This window comes from Populus nigra, chromosome 6 (genome assembly GCF_951802175.1).
Source record: "Populus nigra chromosome 6, ddPopNigr1.1, whole genome shotgun sequence".
In the NCBI taxonomy this organism is placed as follows: domain Eukaryota; kingdom Viridiplantae; phylum Streptophyta; class Magnoliopsida; order Malpighiales; family Salicaceae; genus Populus; species Populus nigra.
This window is the reverse complement of record NC_084857.1, coordinates 8959344-8979231: the sequence shown is the minus strand read 5'-3', so window position 1 is coordinate 8979231 and position 19888 is coordinate 8959344. Positions and strand designations below refer to the sequence as shown.

The 19888-nt window shown below is 32.6% G+C and overlaps 1 protein-coding gene across 1 annotated transcript; it reads right to left on the bottom strand.

Annotated features, from left to right (window-relative positions):
• Positions 1 to 13710: 13710 nt before the first annotated feature.
• On the bottom strand, positions 13711 to 19888 carry LOC133696721 (zinc finger CCCH domain-containing protein 15). The gene is made up of 3 exons (XM_062118988.1): positions 19775 to 19888; positions 15525 to 16007; positions 13711 to 14463 (listed from the first exon to the last, which is right to left on the bottom strand). Exons 1-3 carry the CDS (start codon positions 19886 to 19888, stop codon positions 14140 to 14142), a joined length of 921 nt encoding a protein of 306 aa, XP_061974972.1. The 3' UTR covers positions 13711 to 14139.

The window sequence follows — 19888 nt, the reverse complement described above, 5'->3', positions numbered from 1 at the left end:
CCATTCGTAAAATTGCTGTGCGCTTTATAGCTTTTCTACCAGGCAATCTTCATCGCCATGTGTTTCCCTGATTTATCAAGCCTATCAACAATTGCGTGTTAAGCTGAAAGCTTAATTGTCAATGAATTGGATCGCCTAGACAGCTGATTGTGATTGAATAATAATAATCGACGTCTCTGTCTTGCTGGCTTTAGTTATCGTTTTAGTTTCAAGACCTGTTCTTTTCATATTTATTATGCCATTCAACCTCTACGCACATTTTTTCTTAAAACAGTTTCCCAAGTGAACGAGCTTGGAAAAAAAAATATTTTTTTCTTTTTTGGCTTCCCTTATCTGGATTTTAACGAAGTTTGCAATCTTAGCCATTCAGCTAGCTACACATTACATGCTCTGCAGAAAGAAACAATATAATAGCATCTGTTCTTCATCTTCCCCTGATCGCTTATACTCCATAGTTTGTCTTTATTTTTTGATGAAGAGAGGTGATTTGAAGTCCCCCCTTTTTTTTACTGTGAAGATGACAATTTGGCGTCTTTCATCTTATTTATCTACATATTTGAAAGTATTTGAGCGCTCGCCCACGCTGTAGTCCTCCTTTTCTCCATTCCGCATTACTCAGATATCTGACTTTGAGTAGTAATGAGTCCAACGTCCAGGACATGTTAATGTTAATGATATCAACATTTAAATTGTGGGTCTTTAAGAAGTTCTAAAATCATTCTAATAGTATTTTTTTTTATTTCTAATGAAAATATATTTTTTTTCAACCATATAAAATTTTAAATATTATTTTAAAAGGTACATTTTTAATCAAAATATACGTTTTTTTTTAACGCCCCTTTTAGGGTTTTTTCAACAAACACGTATTTACTTTTTAGTAAAATAATAATAATTTTATTTATACATTTTAACAAGGTCCATAAGAAATATATCTTCAACCAAAATAAGTGTTTTTTTAAACAAAATCTTTTAAATTTTTAATAAATTAAAATAAGTTTTTGTATTTATCTTTTTAATAAGACAAATACTTCCATTAATAATTTCAATAAATTGAATATATTTTCCTATAATTTCTCCATAAATATACATTTTCAACCAAAATAAGTGTTTTTTAATTAAAAGCAATCATTTCAAGGTTTTCTCAACAAGTAAATATTTAATTTTAATAAATAAAAGTTATTTTCATTTATACTTTTTAATAAAATACATCATTATGTTAAAGGTCTTAATTCATTTAGTATAAACTTCTATAGCTTCTCCACAAAAAATATATTGTCATCCAAAATATGTGTATTTTTAAACGACCTTTGTAAAGTTTTCACAATAAATATGTGTTTACTTTTTAATAAATATGAATTAGTTTAACATAAAGCATGTCATTCTATTCTATTAATGGTCTCAATCTTTCAAATAATTTTTCTTATAACTTCTCCATAAATCTATATAATTTTTTTGAATATGAACACAGACATGAATAATTATTATAAATAATCTTATTAAAAGATATAAAAGCAATTTGATGGAATATTATTTAACATACTTGCATATAAAATCAAGTATTTTAACATGAATGGGTGGATGTGTTTTTGATTAATTAAGCTTGTTATAAATTAGAAAATTGAAAAAAAAAAGGATATTTAATTCATTCCAGGAAGAAAAAGTTAATAGAGTTGTGAGTCTTGTGACAAAAGAGGGAGAAGCCGTGCCAATAGCCACTACGTAGACTCACATGAGAACAAGCTTGGGCTTTGCCTACGAGTTTAACTGGGCTTACTGAACTTCATTCAATCTTCCAAGCCCAATTAACAAGTCTAAAAAAACCCATCAAGCTGCGTAACTAATTGTCTGGTTGGATGGTTAGCTCTCATCTCTCCAAAAGTCTCCCCTTGTGAGTAGATTGATATGAAAAAGAAGAAGAAAAATGGACTCCAGTATTTACCATTGCTGATGAGTAAAATTAAGGTTCAAAAAAATTGAGCCATTAGTATTAACTTTTTTTATATATTTAAAAATAAAAGATATTTTTGAATTAATTTATTCGTTAAATAACACTATTTTTTTAAAATAAGGATATATATATATAAGATGTGTATCTTTAAAATTTGAAACTTCAATATTCTCAACTCGTTTATTATTAATGTATTTTTTAATTTATTTTACAAGCAAATTATATCATTTCTAGAGATCTAATAGCAAAGCTTCCACCAAGCTACTATATTTTTTCTATTTAAATCCAACAGGGAAAGAAAACACAAGTTCCTTCAGATTTCCTTGTCTGGATCATGAAATGGACCTTTTTTTCTTTAATCCTCGAGCAGCATTGCTTGGAAATTACCTTTCTGCAGCAATTATTGCTTACAAAATCAATAATAATTAATTCTAAAATCTTTTAAGCACTTACGAAAAAATTGTTCCATGCTTAAACTACTATTCCTTAATCTCATCAATTAATTATTGAGCTCCAAATGTGTGCTTGCTTTGACTTGATCATTTGGATATCACGAAGTAATGACAAAACATCTCAGCAAGGGATATAGCGGAACCAAGAAATGATCCTGATGCGCTTTTACTGAAGAAAAAGATACAGATCATACAGTTGGACTTCTTTGTATATGATCACTCGAAAAGATAAAATTTCCCCCTTTTGGATTCATTATTGCTTTGGCAAGGCTTTTCTTTTCTTTAAAGGAGGAAATTCAGGCGTACTCAAGTGCACGTACGTATCTTCAAACATATTTCTGCTTTTATGTCAGTGCTTATTGATAAATTAAATGGTAAAGACAACATCATGACATTCAATCTCTCAAGAAGACTTGAAGCCAAATCGTGGCTTCTTTGACATGTGTGTTAAGTACCATCATGGAGTTTTAATGCTTGCACCAGAAGTCATTTCTCTCTTTTTTGGATCAAAAAGAACTGAAAGCTGGTTAATGCACCTAAAAATGACCTTAAATATCGACAGGACTCCATTCACAATATTTCCGGTCCCAGCTTTTCTGCAATTTTGTGCTTTCTAACCACAGTGTCTGTAATCTTGTAGGGACCAAACTTAAAACTCACACTAAACTGATATAGCATGTTGTCAGCTAGTTCTAAACAGGAAGGAAATCTAAAACTCCACTTAAATACCAAGGTAAATAGAATTTGACGAGATTGTGTGAACATGTGGCGCCTTTCTCTCCCCTAAAAAAAGAGTTCGAGTGCCCATTAGGGCATGCCTATCAGCTCGTTAAATTCTTTTGATTTATATATATATATCTAAAAAATACTCGCAATTCTTCAGCTGACTTGCCAGACGCAGCGTCAAAAATACGATGCCGTGTTGTGAAGTTGGAAGGGACCGTCCGAACGGCAATTCTATTTATCTAATGTTTCTTAGAACTCAAAATTCAATGCATGTTGCTTTACCAGTGAAAGATCATAATTAAAGCGATCAAGCAAACACAGAAAAGCAATAAAGTAAAAAAAATAATAAAAACTTGGAATTTCACCCAAGTCTCTGGCCGGTACAGATCAATAATCAAAGCAAGACAGAGATGCTTGGGGAGAAATATAATTAAACAACAAAAAAAAGTAGCAAACCAAAGTCTTTCTTTTATCCCCAATACATAGCGAAGCAAATAGAACATGATAGGTGTAAGTGATGCATGCCCAGCAGCATTACCAATATTTCCATACAGGCCCCTAGCTAATTCAAGACAAGACTATCAAGACTCACCTTAACAAGGTAGCTACCTTGTATGCATCTCTTACATCCCATGTCTAATATAACATGAAGTAACAAGAAATGGAAAAGAAACAAAAAAGAACAACCAGAGGCGAAGACGTAATAAACACAGAGCATAAGGTAAAACAAGGAATATAATGAAAAATAAAAGACCTAAAGTTAAGGTAAATCGGACCGCTACCCTCAATTCCCCGCCATGCAATCATGCACTCTCCCAATTCTGCCCTTTACTAGGCTAGAAACTCAGGAGAGTGCAATTGCAAAGCCTTGTTTGTGTGTTCTTTTGCCATCTGTTCACCCATATTTACAAAAGAACTCTTCTACTCCTTGATGCCACCACGACCACCCACCACTTCCTTTGTAGCCACCACCATAGTTGGCGGGCTGATCCCTCCGGTTACCACCGATCATGATTGACATTACCAGGTAGCTAGAATGAATGAATATCCAAGCTTAAATGTGGGCAAAAGCTTAGTGCTAGCTAGCTACTAGCAAAAGAAAGTCTAGAACGAGTGTGGATAAAGGGCATGAGTGCCATGATGGGTCATATATAAAGGCGAGATTGTAGCTTTTGGTCTCATGTGAGTGGCGCTTTTTAATTTTGTTTCCTGATAGAATGTGATTTTATTTTGCTTGTTTCTTTCCCTTTCTTCTTCTTCTTCATTCTTCTTGTTTTTTTTTTTTTTTAATGTATAAAAAAGGTTATGTTGAACAATTGGTCTAAACTTATTAAGGGCATGTTTGTGGGGGGATGCAAATAACTCCACTAACTCGATTTCCAAGGCTCTTGGAGTTTTCATATTATTCTCATGGAGGAGAAAAAAATTGATATTGATGGGGTTTATTTGTCTGTGCATGTGAACGTGGCTCCGTTCCACTGCATTTTAATTATAGAATGGCATGGCTAGTCACTTAGCTCAAGAAAAAAGTCGTCTTCATTGCCTTTTTAGTTTGACTACCTTATTATTGAGAGCTCGGTGGATGTGGTGTATGCTGTTTTTCATGGCCAATTTTAAATTTTTGGCTAGTCATTACCTAGAACAATGTGCATGAAAATTGGACGCAGACGAATGAATAAAATAAGAAAGTATATAATCAACTATTATGTGCCTACTTGCTCGAAACTTGGGCGGTGCAGTATAGCAGGATGATTGAGTAATGAAGTACTACTGTTCATCAGCTCATGAAAAGCACGATGCAGGTTGAACTTGTGTTTTTGTTTTTTTCTGCCAAGGAAAATGAAATCTCAATATTAATTCATAATCCTAGGCTTATTCCGTATAAACACACTATGAAGAAATAATTAATATTTACTGTTGCTTGCTGTTGCTAGTTTAATTTGCACGACCTTGAACAAGATCGTGAGTACCAGAGTTATTAGGTATTTATGATCTTGACTTTCAACTGTAGTTATAAGTTTGGGTTGGTCTATTCGATAACTATCATGTCATCAAGGCACATTTTTTTTTGCATAGATGTTTGTTTAAAATAATTGTGTCCAATCATTAAGTTAGTGTTCAAATAAGAGTATTTGATGCATTGATTATTTTCGCATGTGTGGTATAATTAAGAAGCTGGAACTCTTAATTAATTAATTAATTATGTCACTATAAATTAGCTAGGGTTTAATTAGCGTTCGACTATATATGCATGCACTATCAAACAACATGGAAAGAAACTTGCTGAGACAGCCGTGAGTACAGTCACAAAATCAAGAGAATATATAACCCTTAAACTTAATTAACCCTATATATATATCATGTATTTACATTTAGTCCATGCAACGCATCAATATTATACATATTATAATCTTGGTATAATTATAGCCTAAATCACCTATAACAAAATGAGACGTGAGCGACCGATGGATAACTGTGCATGTTCTTTAATTTCTTTGATGAATTGTACATGCGTATGCTTAGACGATTGATCCATACTTGATCAAGAATTGACTTATTGTCATATCGTATATATAAATAAGGTGACTTTGTTTAATTTGGTTTTACATGCAATATATAGTTCTCCTGTACATAACTACAAATTCTGTAATTGTTCCAGTTATTTAGATAGGCAGTAGTCTGCATAATTAATTAATGGGAAGAACTCGGAATTGAACAAACAAAATTGCATTAGTTATGTCAGCTATATATATGTATATATATATATATATATATATATATATATATATATATATATATATATATAAGCCCTCGTTGAATTTCAATGTCGTAATAGCTACAGATATATCTATAACAAGACACCTTTACTGGGTTCATGCACTATTTCTATATTCCACGTTAATATATGGTTAATTATACGTACGTGTGTTCAATTATTTGGCACTCATCCAAGTCCTTGTCGTGCATGACTTCACAATCCATCTTATCGTCAAGGCTAGGGATCATTTTGATTTCCTTGATATTTCAAGAAACGAAAACAATTTTAATAGAGGATGGAAAATTAAACAATTTGAAAAGCAATTTTTCTTAACAGTATTTAAAAAGTAAAAGAAAACAAAAAACAAAGAAAGAGATGAAACACTCTGTGAGAATGAAGTGAGGTATGTAACCTTAAATTTGAAGAAATAATTGCACAAGTAGTTTGTCTAGTGATCTTTTTGGCAGGACAGATATACTCACTAGCTAGACATGGAGGGGACACACTACTTTTAAGTTTGATAGTGGAAGAAGCAAATGGGTATAGAAAGTTTGAGTCACTCAATCACTTTACTATAGATTTTGTCCACGACGACATGAAAAACAAAAGAGCAAAGATATAATTAAAGCTTAATTGCAAGTCAGCGGTGAGATTCGCCTTTAATCACCTTTTCCTATCCACTCTCTAATTTTCAAAAATTGTGTTGATAATGAGATAGATTCTGTCCAATTAATTTGTCGAAAAGTTAATCGGTCTGTTCTTTCATATTATATTTATTTTAAATAGAGATATATATTTACAGCATTATAGCAGCTTAATTACTACTACTATACATGGGATATTATAGATATACAAATTAATTAGAATAAAATCGAATCATAAAGATATAATCACATTATTATGAAGAGAGGATTATGCCAAAAAGAATTACGTACGGAGATAACAATCACTACATCAATGAAGAAAGGACTATTGCAAAGAAAATCATGGAATGTTAATATATTATAACATCATTATAGAGAGCATATGTCCTCCCGTGATTAGATTAAATTTCAACATGATTTTTTTTTTACTAAAAAAATTTAATAATGCCTAAATATTTTTTGACATTGAAAAAATGATCCAGCTCCATAATAGCACGTGCGGAAATCCAGTGCATTACAACATGGGCGAGTTGAATCTTGGCCGTCCAATTGTACTGATGATTAAAGTGACATAAACACTGTGTTTTACGTCACGATGATGCCATTTATTCGTCAATGATGTAAGCTACTTCTCCACTGGTTCTTGTATTAAAATTATTAAATCGAAATAGGAGTAAATGGAAGGATGAACAAGGAAAACGAAGATGTTAAGTGCTTCGCTGCTCTCTTTTTCCATATTAGTTTGCTTCTCAGTCCTTTGCAAACAATAGGCTCTCTTTTTTTCCAAAGATTGGGAAGCGTTTGATTTTTAATTTCCTAGTCGATGCTTAAGAGGGGAAAAAACTCCGATAAAATCTTAGTCTTCCATTTGATAGATTAAAACAACACGATCCATAATGTTTCATGCAACAATAAAAAAAATTCTCAAACTATGTATAAAAACAATATATATTCTTTATTAGTGAACTTAACAAAAATGGTGGAAACATAGTCATAGCATCTGGAGTTCTTAATTTTATATGAATGATTGCTACTGTAATCATTTTTCAATTGAGTCTCGGAGATGGATAATCACCTCTACAGTTTACACTGCTCGTGATAATTCAACTTTATTTCATACCTTTTAATTTTCTTTTTAAAATAACATGCTAAGCTGTTAAACGCGTTAAAACACTATTTTATTATATAATTTGATGTCCTGCTTCCTGGTTATTGAAAATCTTGTGCATCCAACTTGTATCGAAGACCTTTTTTCTTCAACAAAAGCTGCCCAGAGTAACTTTATCCAGCTTCGAGAAGTGAGAAAACCCAACGTGTCGAACATGCCATGGTATTAAATAAATTAATCGAGGCCAACCAAGGCTTTAAAATTGTCAGTATATTCGGAGTTATATCCTTAGTTTCTTACATAACATTGAACACGTTATCTATGAAAGCTCTTCATGAATTAAATTAATTTAAAATGCATTAATTATTTTCTCTCAATGACGTCGAGCCTTTCCTCCACAAAAAAAACTTGGTTAGCCACAATTTCTCAGAAATTCCTGGAAACGCGTGTACAAATTGCATAAACCCCGTACGCGGGCGCGCAAGTGGGAATGGCAAGACACCAGCCCACGGGCTAGTTTAAAAGGGATCAATCATTTGATACTCGACGGCCTCATTTACGGCTCAATGTCCCTTTAGAAATCTAAAGGGAGTAATGTGTTTTTTCACTGTCTAGCAATTGGTGGACAAAGAGCGGCGCGTGAGGCCTCGAAAGTTTGTTTCACGCAAGAACAATAGCTTTTACCAAGATGAGGAAAAGAAAATTACAAAATTGGACACAAAAGGAATTAAATGCGAGTACACGCATGCCTCCTCCTCGAGCTCGACTATTAGCATTGGATCCCGTATGGATGGTGTTTCTTTAGGAAAGAAAGATCCTTCACTGTGGCTAGTGGGGTTTGGTGTGGAAGTGGAGAAGAAAATGAGGGCCATGTGAATTTGTATTTGGATAAAGGCCCTGTGATATTTCTTTTGACAAGATGTGTAAGAGCTAAGTAACATTATATTATCATTTGCACTAGATTCAAAAACAATTGGCTAATCTTTCTTGTGTTCATCGAGGGTCCCTTTTATTCTTTTTCCTTGTCTGTGGGTGATTTGTACAGACCATTTTTTGGTTATATTTGCTCTCTTGATTGGTTGTTCCGCTTGTTTTTTGACTTTTATGAGGTTAATGAGGCCGAATTAATAAACTATGTGTTTTGGGCTTACAGTCCAATTACGGCAACGGCTCTAATTAATTTAAAATCTAATACAGAGCCCAGTGCCGTGTTCCACTCACTCTGTGGAAACAATGTCTTGTTTTCGGAAATACATTGTTCATGTTTGACAATTATTTTCTACAAATTCTGTCATAAAGAGGTCATTTTATAGCGAAATAAAGGGTATTAAATAATCTATATGCAAAATCCTAATAGTAGTTATTAGTACGAGCTACTGTGATTATTAGTTTCTTTTAGTGAGAGGACGGAAACACTGATTACGTAGGAGTCGGTCCTGGGTGTGAATGGAATCAAATTTTCTCTCTCAAAACTACGTTGAATGACTTGACTAATTCGATCTGTTCTATTTTCGCCGGTAGCTGGCAATGCACAAAAAAGCAAAAAAAAAAAAAAAAAAAAACTAGGAGGAGCAAAAGTAGTATTCACCGTCAAAAGATAAAAAATGTAATGAATATTATTTCCAAACGTGACGAGTAATGGCCCTGTATTTCGTAAAAGGCAGGGGCCTCGTGTCAAATGGAGGAAGAAAAAATGGCTTTCAAGGTGGAAGATAACTCATGATCACTCGTCCAGGCAAACAAGTCAAAAAGCTAACAGCATATTTCCTTCGTCGACCTGAGCGAGCATGAGAGCTAATTGCCTCCGAAAGGCACAAATATATATGGATAGCTTCAAGGCGGCGCAAGTCGATAATAAGTTAAGCTCCAATAATAATTTTATATCAAGATTTTTGGACTGTTATGCAAGACTTTTTATATTAAGTTTTCTCTCAAGAAACTCTGACAAAATGTCGAATATGTTTGTTTTCTTGCTTGGGGGTGGGGGATCTGATATGATAATCACAACCATTAATAGCAGCAGTAATGTTTATGAATTTTTTACTTTTGCTTTTAATTCAAAACGTGTTTCTTGTAAATGATTTACGATAAAAACAAGTTAAAATATTAAAAAAATAAAATAACTCAAAATATCTGTTGAAAAAAATATAGTATAAGTGATAATTAATAAACTAGAAGTTAAGATTTTTAACTTTTGCTTAAGTAAAAAGTTTAACTCGATCATGCAACACATTCTTATTTAAGTTAAAAATTATTCTTAACCACACGCTTATATATTTTTACATATAATATATATTTTTTTATTAAGTTCCATACTAAATAAATATTATAAATGGATATATAGTAAAATGAAAATAAGTTAGAGTTAGAATAATATAATTTCTAAGAAAATGAGTTGATGATAAATGCATTTATATATAGGGGGGAAACAAGAAGCTCAGGATATAATTGATGGTTAATGCATTCAGATGAAAAAAAGACTAAAAATATAAATAAATTGCTTGCTAAATAAATAAGGGTTTTCAAATAATAAAAATCAATTCAATACTTATGTAGTAGGAGATGAGGTGCTGGGAATGAGACTTATTTATGCCTGGTAAAGCAGACAAGACAAGATTTTTTGTGTATATTTGTGCTTAATGGCAGGAGATGAACGAGATCAAATATTTTATTCGTGCTTATAATGTATTTCTTTTGCATGTTTCTAAACATTTTTTTCACACATCTTTTTAAATGTACATACTCTCCCCACTCAATAAAAAATATTTTAGTTTCAAGTAGGAACACAAAAACTAATCCGTGTACCATATTTATATCTAAAATTTGAAATAACGTACAAAAATATTTTTCTATTATGTTTGTTAATAATAATAATAATTTTTTTCTAAGAAAATTATAATAGTTAAATTACAGAAATGGTCATATAATAACTTTTGTACACATAAATCACACAAGGAAATAGTTTGTTATAAGATTAACAAGAATAAAGGGAAGAATATTTTTAAAAAGTTAAAAAAAGACCAAACAACATTTTCAATAGAAAAAGATGAAGATCTTCGATAAAATATCTCAAGAAACTTGAATGTTGTGTTTAGACTCGAGAGAAGTAAAGCGAAGTTAGGACATATTTGGCCAATCACTGTGATCATACATCCGTAGAAGTCCTGGACCGAAGCATTCTTTATAGATAGTTAAAATTCGGTGGATACACGTGTTCTGGCTCAACTAAAACTTGATTTGCAGCCAGGTCGGAAAATCATCCTGGCCCTGCCGAGATCCTCTCAACCTCTAGCCATTTAAATTCCATGTTTCTGCCGAATTTCAAATTCATTTTATCAATTTCAATTCCTCGAACCCCCTTGCAATTTGGTTGTTCCTTATTAATTTTGGCCTGGAAACTTTCATTTGTTCCCATCTTTTATAATAATCTACCACTTAAATCTCAAAGGAAGATGTAAATTTAATTCTGATTTCATCGCTCAAATATAAATTTAATTCACAGTTAAATCTGGGAAAGAGAAGCCATTTTTTTCCCCGTTTACACAAGAGAAGGGTGATGGACTTTCAATGGAAAATGAAACTTATGGAAGTTTACCGGGGAACATTGGGAAATTTCAAAAGATAGTAGACAGAGAGTACAATATCACCTATATATATATATATATATATATATATATGATTCGATTACTCTTAAGTTTTCAATTACCGAACAAATGGTTTGATGGCGGGTGGAGGTCAATATAATTTCGATTTTTGTGATATTGACCTCTGATTTTAAAAATAGCCATTGTTCTCTCAAGTTTTGTTTGTATTTTCATTGAAGTTTTATTGAGTAGCCTATTTGTTTTTTAATTTAAAAAATTAAAATTTTTGTTTTAAATTAATATAGTTTTTAGTATTTTTAAATCATCATATCATTTAAAAAATAAAAAAAATATTATTTAAATATATTTTTAAATAAAAAATACTTTAATAAAAAAAATCACATTATAACAAAAATGGAAAGAAGGTTTAACATGGATCCAAATACACTTCTTCGAACCACTGGATTCAAAATAACAGAAATCTTGTCCATTTGTATTGAAGTTTATGGTTTCCCAATGCCCCCATGCAGTCTGGGGCTATAGCTATCGAGATTCACTTTCCACTCTCATTCAAATTCTTTTAGCCCTTTCTTAAGCAAACATTAAGAAAAAACTTTTTAGGGGCAAAAAAATTACTTTTCGTCTGTAATTATTACCTACTCATCATAAAACAAAAGCATCCTTGAATCTCCTTTTACTCCCCGCAATCACCTGTTTCCTGTTCGAGCATAAGCATGCCTTAGTCGCCAACCTCAAAATCAAGGCATGCACTATCATCTGACCTCTCCTCACCCACAAATCATAGCAAGGGAGTACTTACAAAAATCACCTTCAAATTCCCACCGATCGAGAAGTATTATTTGTTTAAGTCATCTTAAATCCCACTTTAGCTAGCTATATATTATATTCTTCATCTAAATGAAGAAGAAAAAAAGAAAGAGAGATCGGAGAGGGAAAAAGAATACAAAAACAAAAGAACTAACACCTATATTAATTACTACATAGCAGATAGCATAGAAAAGAAGAGCAGACCTGCAGAGTTTAGTACCAACTGAGAGAAGGAAACAGGGAGAGAGAGGAAGCTGAGGAAATCATTGGCATGGGTGGGGTCGGCAAGAAAACTGTTTTCCATGAACAATATCAGAGAGTTCAAAAATCTTATTTTCTTGCGAACCAACCCATGTCCAGAAACTTCCTCGACCTCCATCTCTTTCCCTCTTCTCTGATCCATCCATCCATCTGATTCCATCTCTTTCTCTCGTGGGGGATGGGGGTGTTAAATGGGCTAATTATTGACCAGAGATAAGAGAGGAACCTATCCACCCATTAATTTCCAGGTCGGTGGAGCTGGCCAGTGACTTTAGCAATATGTATTATATATTAAACGTCCTCTTCCTTTCACTTTCCTCTTGTCTTTTCCCCTAGGTTAAGGCAAAGGGGAAACTGTTTTATTTTTATTTTTATTTTTTTTAACTCCGTGAGAAAACATAGATTAATAACATGATTTAAATAGGTGGGCTTTGGCCTCAAGCTGCTAATGTGGGAATTAGCCCCGTTAACTCCTTTTTGTGTTTGAAGTTTGGATGCCCTTTGGGTTTGATGTTAACAGTGTAGTCATGGTTAATTAAGGTTTCCATCTTAAGTGGACCAATGATTTAATTATCTTATATTTCAATTCTATATGGGTAATAAATTAAATATTATTCCTTATTATCTTCGGTTGTTGAGATCAATTTAATGTTACTATATTGGTGTCTTGTGCTGTGCTAAATATTTTTTTGATGTAAAAAATATTTTTAAAAATCCAAGAATTAAAAGAAAGTTGAGTGAGAATTTTTTTTTTGTTGACCATGCAAATGATTTAATGATGTTAGCAAACAAAATGAACTAAATATTTGTTTAATCTTCAATTTCATTCCTGAATTTATAATTTTTTTACATCAATAAAAGAAAATTTGATTAAAACCTAACATTAACCAAGCACAAAATATTCCTCCAATACTATAAGGTCAACACTCATAAGTATAAAAAAAAATCACAAAGAGCAGTCCTGGATCCACACAATATTAAGACCAAATAAAAAGGAAGAAAGATCGAGGGATCAAAATGCAAAAAAAAACTCAGTAAAAAAAAAAGAAGCTTTTACTGTGTATATTTACAGTGTCTGATATTTGAGCTTTTCATTGTGTATGATTTGGTTCAAACTTTTTGAGCATTTGTCGTGAGATACAACATGGTCAACACTTACCGGTAATAAAATAACCCCAAACTAACCTTAATCAAGAAGTTGCATCACACTGTAAATAGAATCATTGCATTCGCATACCAAAACTCAAATTTTAATTTCAGTTTGCAATCCTTGGAATTCTGTTCTCATCTGAAAATGTGAAAACAGAATAAGGAGCCAAACCAAAGTTCATCATAAGCAAAGTCAAACGAAGAACATATGTTACATTTATGATTTACCACGGCTAAATGATGACGAGGAAATGAGAGAATGAAAGCAGTAATTGTGAACGATTACTCCAATCAGAAATTACTTCCTTTTCCAAGAATCAAAATGCATCATTACAACTAGTTTCTTGGTTTGAAATCAAAGTGGGACGTATATAATAATAAGAGCAATATTGGATTAACAATAAAAAAGAAAAGAATAAGAGAAATATTCTCTTTCCAGCCCCTTTCTGTCTGATCTCCCACCTTCTGGGCACAAAATCAGTCGCAACTGTTTTTCTACCTCATCATATCTACTAGTAATTATTTTTAGCTTACACATGTCCAGTTTTGAACTGATATATATTTATACTTTACCAGATTAAAAGTATAATCGTTATTTGCCACTCTCTTACAAGATTATAAACATCTCTCTACATTAAACCCAATTATACTTCTTTCATCAACATCATTATTTTCATTATTTTACCTGTCAGGCTTGATTTCCCTGGGCTTGATGTGGCTAAGGAACCTGTCCTGCTCAGTGAGAGCATGGCGGAAGTGACAGCGATGGCCATAAGGACAGATACCACCAGCAAGGACCATTTTGCAGACCTCAGTCTTGTAGCGAGGGTGACGGATGACTGGGCGGAGCTCCTCAATTCCATGAGCAAACTGACAATGGTTGCCGTATAGGCAAGCCCCTGTCTCCTGCCATTTGTTGCACAACTCTGTTTTGAACATGCCTTGGTTATACACTTCCAGCTCAAGTGGCTCCTCCTGTTTCTTGCCTCTACGCACATAAACCTTCTGTTGTAATATCATCATCATGCAATTTGAGTTAAAAGATCGTGCAAGTTGTTGATGACAACACAGAATTACAGAGAATTCCATTTAAATGCACGCTTGTTAATATGGAAGCAATGGACTATTATGATGATAAATGATTTATCAGATGCCAAGCCATAAACTTTTGAGCATACTCTCAATCTCATCACCAAGACTGCGCGATGATAACTAATGAGGTCTTCATTCAAACATGTGGAGCCCGAGCAATTACATACCGTGCCATTCCTATAAAAAATACTAAACTCCAAGCAAAATCTTTCCACAGCAACTAATATACAAATGTCAAAAATAATTTTTAAAAAATAAAAAAAATATTTTAATATATTTTTAAACAAAATTCACTTTAAAAAATAATTACTACCATATTTTTAAATACCCCTAAACATTTGGTTAAAATCTGAAAACAATCTCTACCTCCATTTCTTTTTCAACCATCTACAGTATGAAATGGCTCCTCGCCTCTGAAATGTACTTACTACTAACCACTTCACTTCTCTTGCGTGCCAAAGAAGGGGTGGATTATTGTGTTATGGTGGGTTCATCACAAAGGAGCCAACCAATTGCACTCAATCTCTACGCTAGCTCCCAAACCTTTACCCATCTCATAATGGATTTCATTAACCTTTTCACGAATGATGATCTATATCTCCCACCAGGCTAAATTTCCATTTCATTTCAAGCCCAACTCAAGATTTATAGAAACAAAATAAGTACTAGCACTGAAGCCCAGCATCCAATTTGCCACATCAACTCATCAAGATTTTGACACTCACATGTCCTTGTTATCATTATGCTAAATTACATCAATGGATTCACTCTCTCATTTTAATCTCATCAGTTGACACGTGTCCTAATAAATCTATAAATTATTTCTGAAAAAAAAAAGTTAATTGCAAATAAGCAAATTAATTAAGAAAACTATTTGGAAAAAAAAAGAAGCAAAAAGAATGCAGCGAACAATTGCTAGACGATATTAATCATAGTCGAAGAGACAGATCTAATAAGGAATAATTAGTAATTACCGCGGTATTGAGTGGACTCGGTGCTCTCAGCCGAGTGATGGCCCTAGTCAAGCTAGCACTAGCCGCCTGCTCCTGGTTCCTCTTCGAGTAGCTATTAGACCTCACTGAAATACTCTTAGGCAGCGAAATCCTCTCCCGGTCATCGCCCCCTGCCTCCATGACGCTCGTCGGACTTTCATCCTCTTCGCACATGTCATGACCTCCACCTCCTCCGCTGCTGATGTTGCACAAATTGTGGAAACCAATATCAAAGTCAAACGGCGTCCTTGTAGAGTCGTTGTAGTGTTTGTGGAGTGAGGCTTGGATAAGGACGCTGAGTTGATTGTTGAGCTCGCGATTGATAGATCGAAGATCGGCGTTGTCTTGGCGGAGACACTCCATTTCGACGGTTACTTCACGGAGGCGCGCGAGGCAGAGTGCGCTTCGGTTTATTAGGTCCTGGTGTCGCATTATGAAGCGAGAGTTGTCTATTGAGTTGTCTCTCTAGTAAATATAAAACTCTCGTTGAGAAATATTCCCAGTTTTAAATTTTAATTAGAAATTAAACAGAAGAAATTTTTTTAAATTATACTCAATGGTCAATTGAAATTACTACTACTATTTCTATTATTTCCTACTATAATTCTTCACCAATAGAACTTAACCAATCATCAACGAAAAACAGGGCAGGTGGAAATTTCTGCGATACTATTATGACCGAAACCCACAAAACAAAAGAACACGATACAATTAATTATCATAGAAGAAAATAAAAAAAAGTACAGAAACTTCAAGAAATGAAAATCATCAACAATGAAACATGCTTAAACAATGATCGGAAAATTAATAAAAAGAATGCGAATCTGAACGGGGGAGAGAAGGGAAGGGAGAAGCACCCGGATGAAGAGCGAGAGAAAGGAGGGTTTTATTTTATAGAGAGAGAAGATTGGAGGGAAAGAGAGGATGCAAATTTCTTTCTTAAAATCGTTCCCCATCCAACAAACATTCCTTTCTTTCTAACAGAATTTGCCTCTCTTTTTACCATTTTGCCAGCGGAAAAGGACGGCTCTCCTTGTAATTTCTTAAGGGTGTTTTAGTTATTTCAACTTAAATTAAGCTCCCTTCTGTTGCTACTTTACCAGTATACTTGCTCGTTGATGGTTGCTAGCCCCGTACTATTATCTTATTTGTTTTTTTTTATTTTAAAAATATTTTTTAAAAAATTTAAATTTTTTTTATTTTTTATTTTTTTCTTTACTTTAAATTAATATTTTTTTAATATTTTAAATTATTTTAATATGCTAATGTCAAAAATAATTTTTTAAAAATAAAAAAGTATTATTTTTTATGTATTTCCAAATAAAAAACACTTTAAAAAAATAACCGCAACCACACTCCCAAATAGATCCATATCTAATAGATGAATATTTAACGTTGATTCTCGTGATGATAAAAATAATAATAATTATATTTTTAAAACTTGATTCTATTAATTTAAGACATGACCTATGAATTAAAAATATCAATTCGAGTGACTTTGGTTAATTTTTTATTTTAAATAAAATAATATTGTTTTAATTTTTTAAAAAATAAAAATAAATAAGTTTTTTATTAAATTTTGATTTAATTTAACTTCGGATTGATTGAGTTGCGAGACAATCGAAGTTTCAAGTTAGAATATGTCAATCTTTCCTTTATTTATTTTTTTAAATTTGGTTTGATCAAGACTCCAAATTGTCCATACCTCAAGGCAACTCACGGGGCTAATGGGGTTTTGTAATTGGTGTTATTATATTATTATTAATTTAACAATATAAATTAAAGTAAAAATAATAATATTTAATTATTATTTTTTAACATGTAAAAATACAAAAATCATTTATTGTTGTAAATATTCATTGTAGCATACCATATCTCAATAAGTCAATGCTACTTCCCATTGTGGCCAGTAATATACAGTATGACCTATCATTAAGGTATCATTGAGGGTGAAATAATACATATCAAGGCAGAATATATATATCAATCAGCGATCGAACATGATGCATAGAGAATTACTCTGTCTTGTTTGCCAGTTCCGAACATAATTATATGTTTGTCTTTTGTTTTACTTTTTATTTATTTTGAGTTTCTCTGTCTCTTGATTTTATTAAACAAAATAAATTGATTTTTTTTGGCTCGTATTTATCCGTAATGTGATGTATACGTACTATCCTAAACACTACCCGATGGACCACCCGCAGTAGCCTCTCTGATTTTTAGGGTGGGTCCACCCATCAAGCAAGAAAGGTGGCAAACTAAGCAGGAATGAAGGGCTAATTCGTAAGTTGCAACATAATCTGATAGCCATGATTTTATGTTTTTATTTTCATGATTTTGAGTTTGGTTACAGTGTAACAAAAAGGTGATTTAAACAGCTAACTTAAGACAGCAAGCAGGTGCCGTTGCGGTTAGAGATGGCATTCGATTATAAAATCGCTTGGTTTTGAAGTTAATTAAGGGAAAGGGTGGCGGTGCGGCAGCGAATTCAATTTGTCTAGTCGCCTTACAGGCAGACGGGAAAAAAAAATCATCATGTTTTTTTCAAGTTAAAAGAAGACCTTGCTTCTTTATCACTACTATAATTACCTCTTTTATCCAATAATTCATCAAAATCTAATGCAAAATCAAAGCGGTTGGTGTGTGTGTGTCTATATATATATATATATATATATATCCCAAAGCTAGCCCACAGATGAAAGTTGGGAGGTTGGAACCCTCCTTGTTAATGTCGTGGTTGTTAAGGTAGCTACGCTATTAATTAATTTCTTTTTTCCTTTAGTTTTCCCAGTATAACCTTAGCCTTTGTGATATGACATGACACATACATGTGTTCCTCTTCTGATTTCATTACACTCTGGCAACGTTCCTTCTGATTACTTATATTCAACGCAGGGTTTGTTTGAGAGTAGAGGTAATATTGATTTTTAAAGTATTTTTATATTAAAATAATTTTTTTTTTATTTTTATAAAATTATTTTTAAAATCAGAGCATCAAAACTATTCAAAACATAAAAAAATTTAATTTTTTAAAAAACACAGGTTGGCTGGTGTTTTCAAACGCTACTATAGCTGTTAAAATAATTTAAATTAACAAAAAATAAATATAAATATTAAAAAAACTAGGATTTTTGTTAATTACAATATTTTGAAATGTTTTTTTAATTTAAATACAAACAAAATATATATATATATATATATATATATAGAGAGAGAGAGAGAGAGAGAGAGAGAGAGAGGCTAAACTAAAAATTCTATTTTATTTTTAATAAATAAAATAAAATAAATAAATATATTTCTTAACAGTAGCTAGCAGTTGATATTATGCAATCCAATTCTTCTGATTATTTTGTTTGTTTTGGTCATCAGAATCCAAAACTATTCATCCATGACCATTTGTCAATCTAGGTAAGGTTTGGCCTTCTAACATCACAGCTCCGCTTTCCCTTTTTGCTCCGTGATTGATTGTTTGGTATTTTTAATTTTTTTTTGGTGAAATTTGCTTCTTTTTTTTATTATATTAAAATGATTTTTATATATATTTTTATTTAAAAAACATATTAAAATCATAAAAAAACACTAAAAAAACATCAATTTGATATTTTTTCAAGATAAATATTTCAAAAAGCATTTAAAAACAGAAGCTTCCACCCTCTCAAATACGGTTAGAGAAATCCCTCTAAGAACCGGAATCAATTTTTATCTTGTCAAATACTGTTCTAGTAGAGAAGTTTGAAGCTGTGGAAACCGCCCTTTGATCCCTAGAGCTAGTGCAATCCTTGATATGAAATATTGTTCGAGGGCTAGGATTAACAGTAGATGGGCTTGAACTATATATATTTCATTTATTAGAAAATAATATTTGATGGATCGTATAAGCTGTAACTCCAACTATGGCTAGGTAGTTTGCCATATGAAGCGTACGATTAACAGTAGATGGGCTTGAATTCTTTTATGTCAATGTACCATCTTGGATTGACCGGAATGTTCTAGACAATTGTAGCTGACCAAGTGAGTTGGGCTGTTCTTATCAAAATATACAATAACTTTCCACCCACCCATATGCATAAAGGTATCGCAGCAGTTAAAAAAAGAAACAGGGTGAGGCGCTCCATGTAACTCGGCAGACCTTGGCTTTCGATCTTAACCATGCACAAGAAAGAAGATTTCGGCTAGCTAGGTGTGGGCTGAAGGGCAAGAAGACCAGCCAGACCTAATTTTACAGTTCAAACCTTCGAGCGGACCTCGTTAGGCATTTCGCTTGCTAGAGTTGATTGCAGCTTCCACCTACCATCCGCTTGGCCAGTTGGCCTTTCTAAATCACAGCAAAACATTTCACTTCTCAT

Excerpts from the sequence above, each read along its gene's own strand:
- LOC133696721 (XM_062118988.1), bottom strand. The coding sequence starts at position 19,888 with ATGAGAAGTGAAATGTTTTGCTGTGATTTAGAAAGGCCAACTGGCCAA. Across the intron at positions 16,008-19,774 it reads CTAACGAGGTCCGCTCGAAG|AGAGACAACTCAATAGACAA; the intron begins GTTTGAACTGTA and ends TATATTTACTAG. Across the intron at positions 14,464-15,524 it reads CGAGTCCACTCAATACCGCG|AAGGTTTATGTGCGTAGAGG; the intron begins GTAATTACTAAT and ends ATATTACAACAG.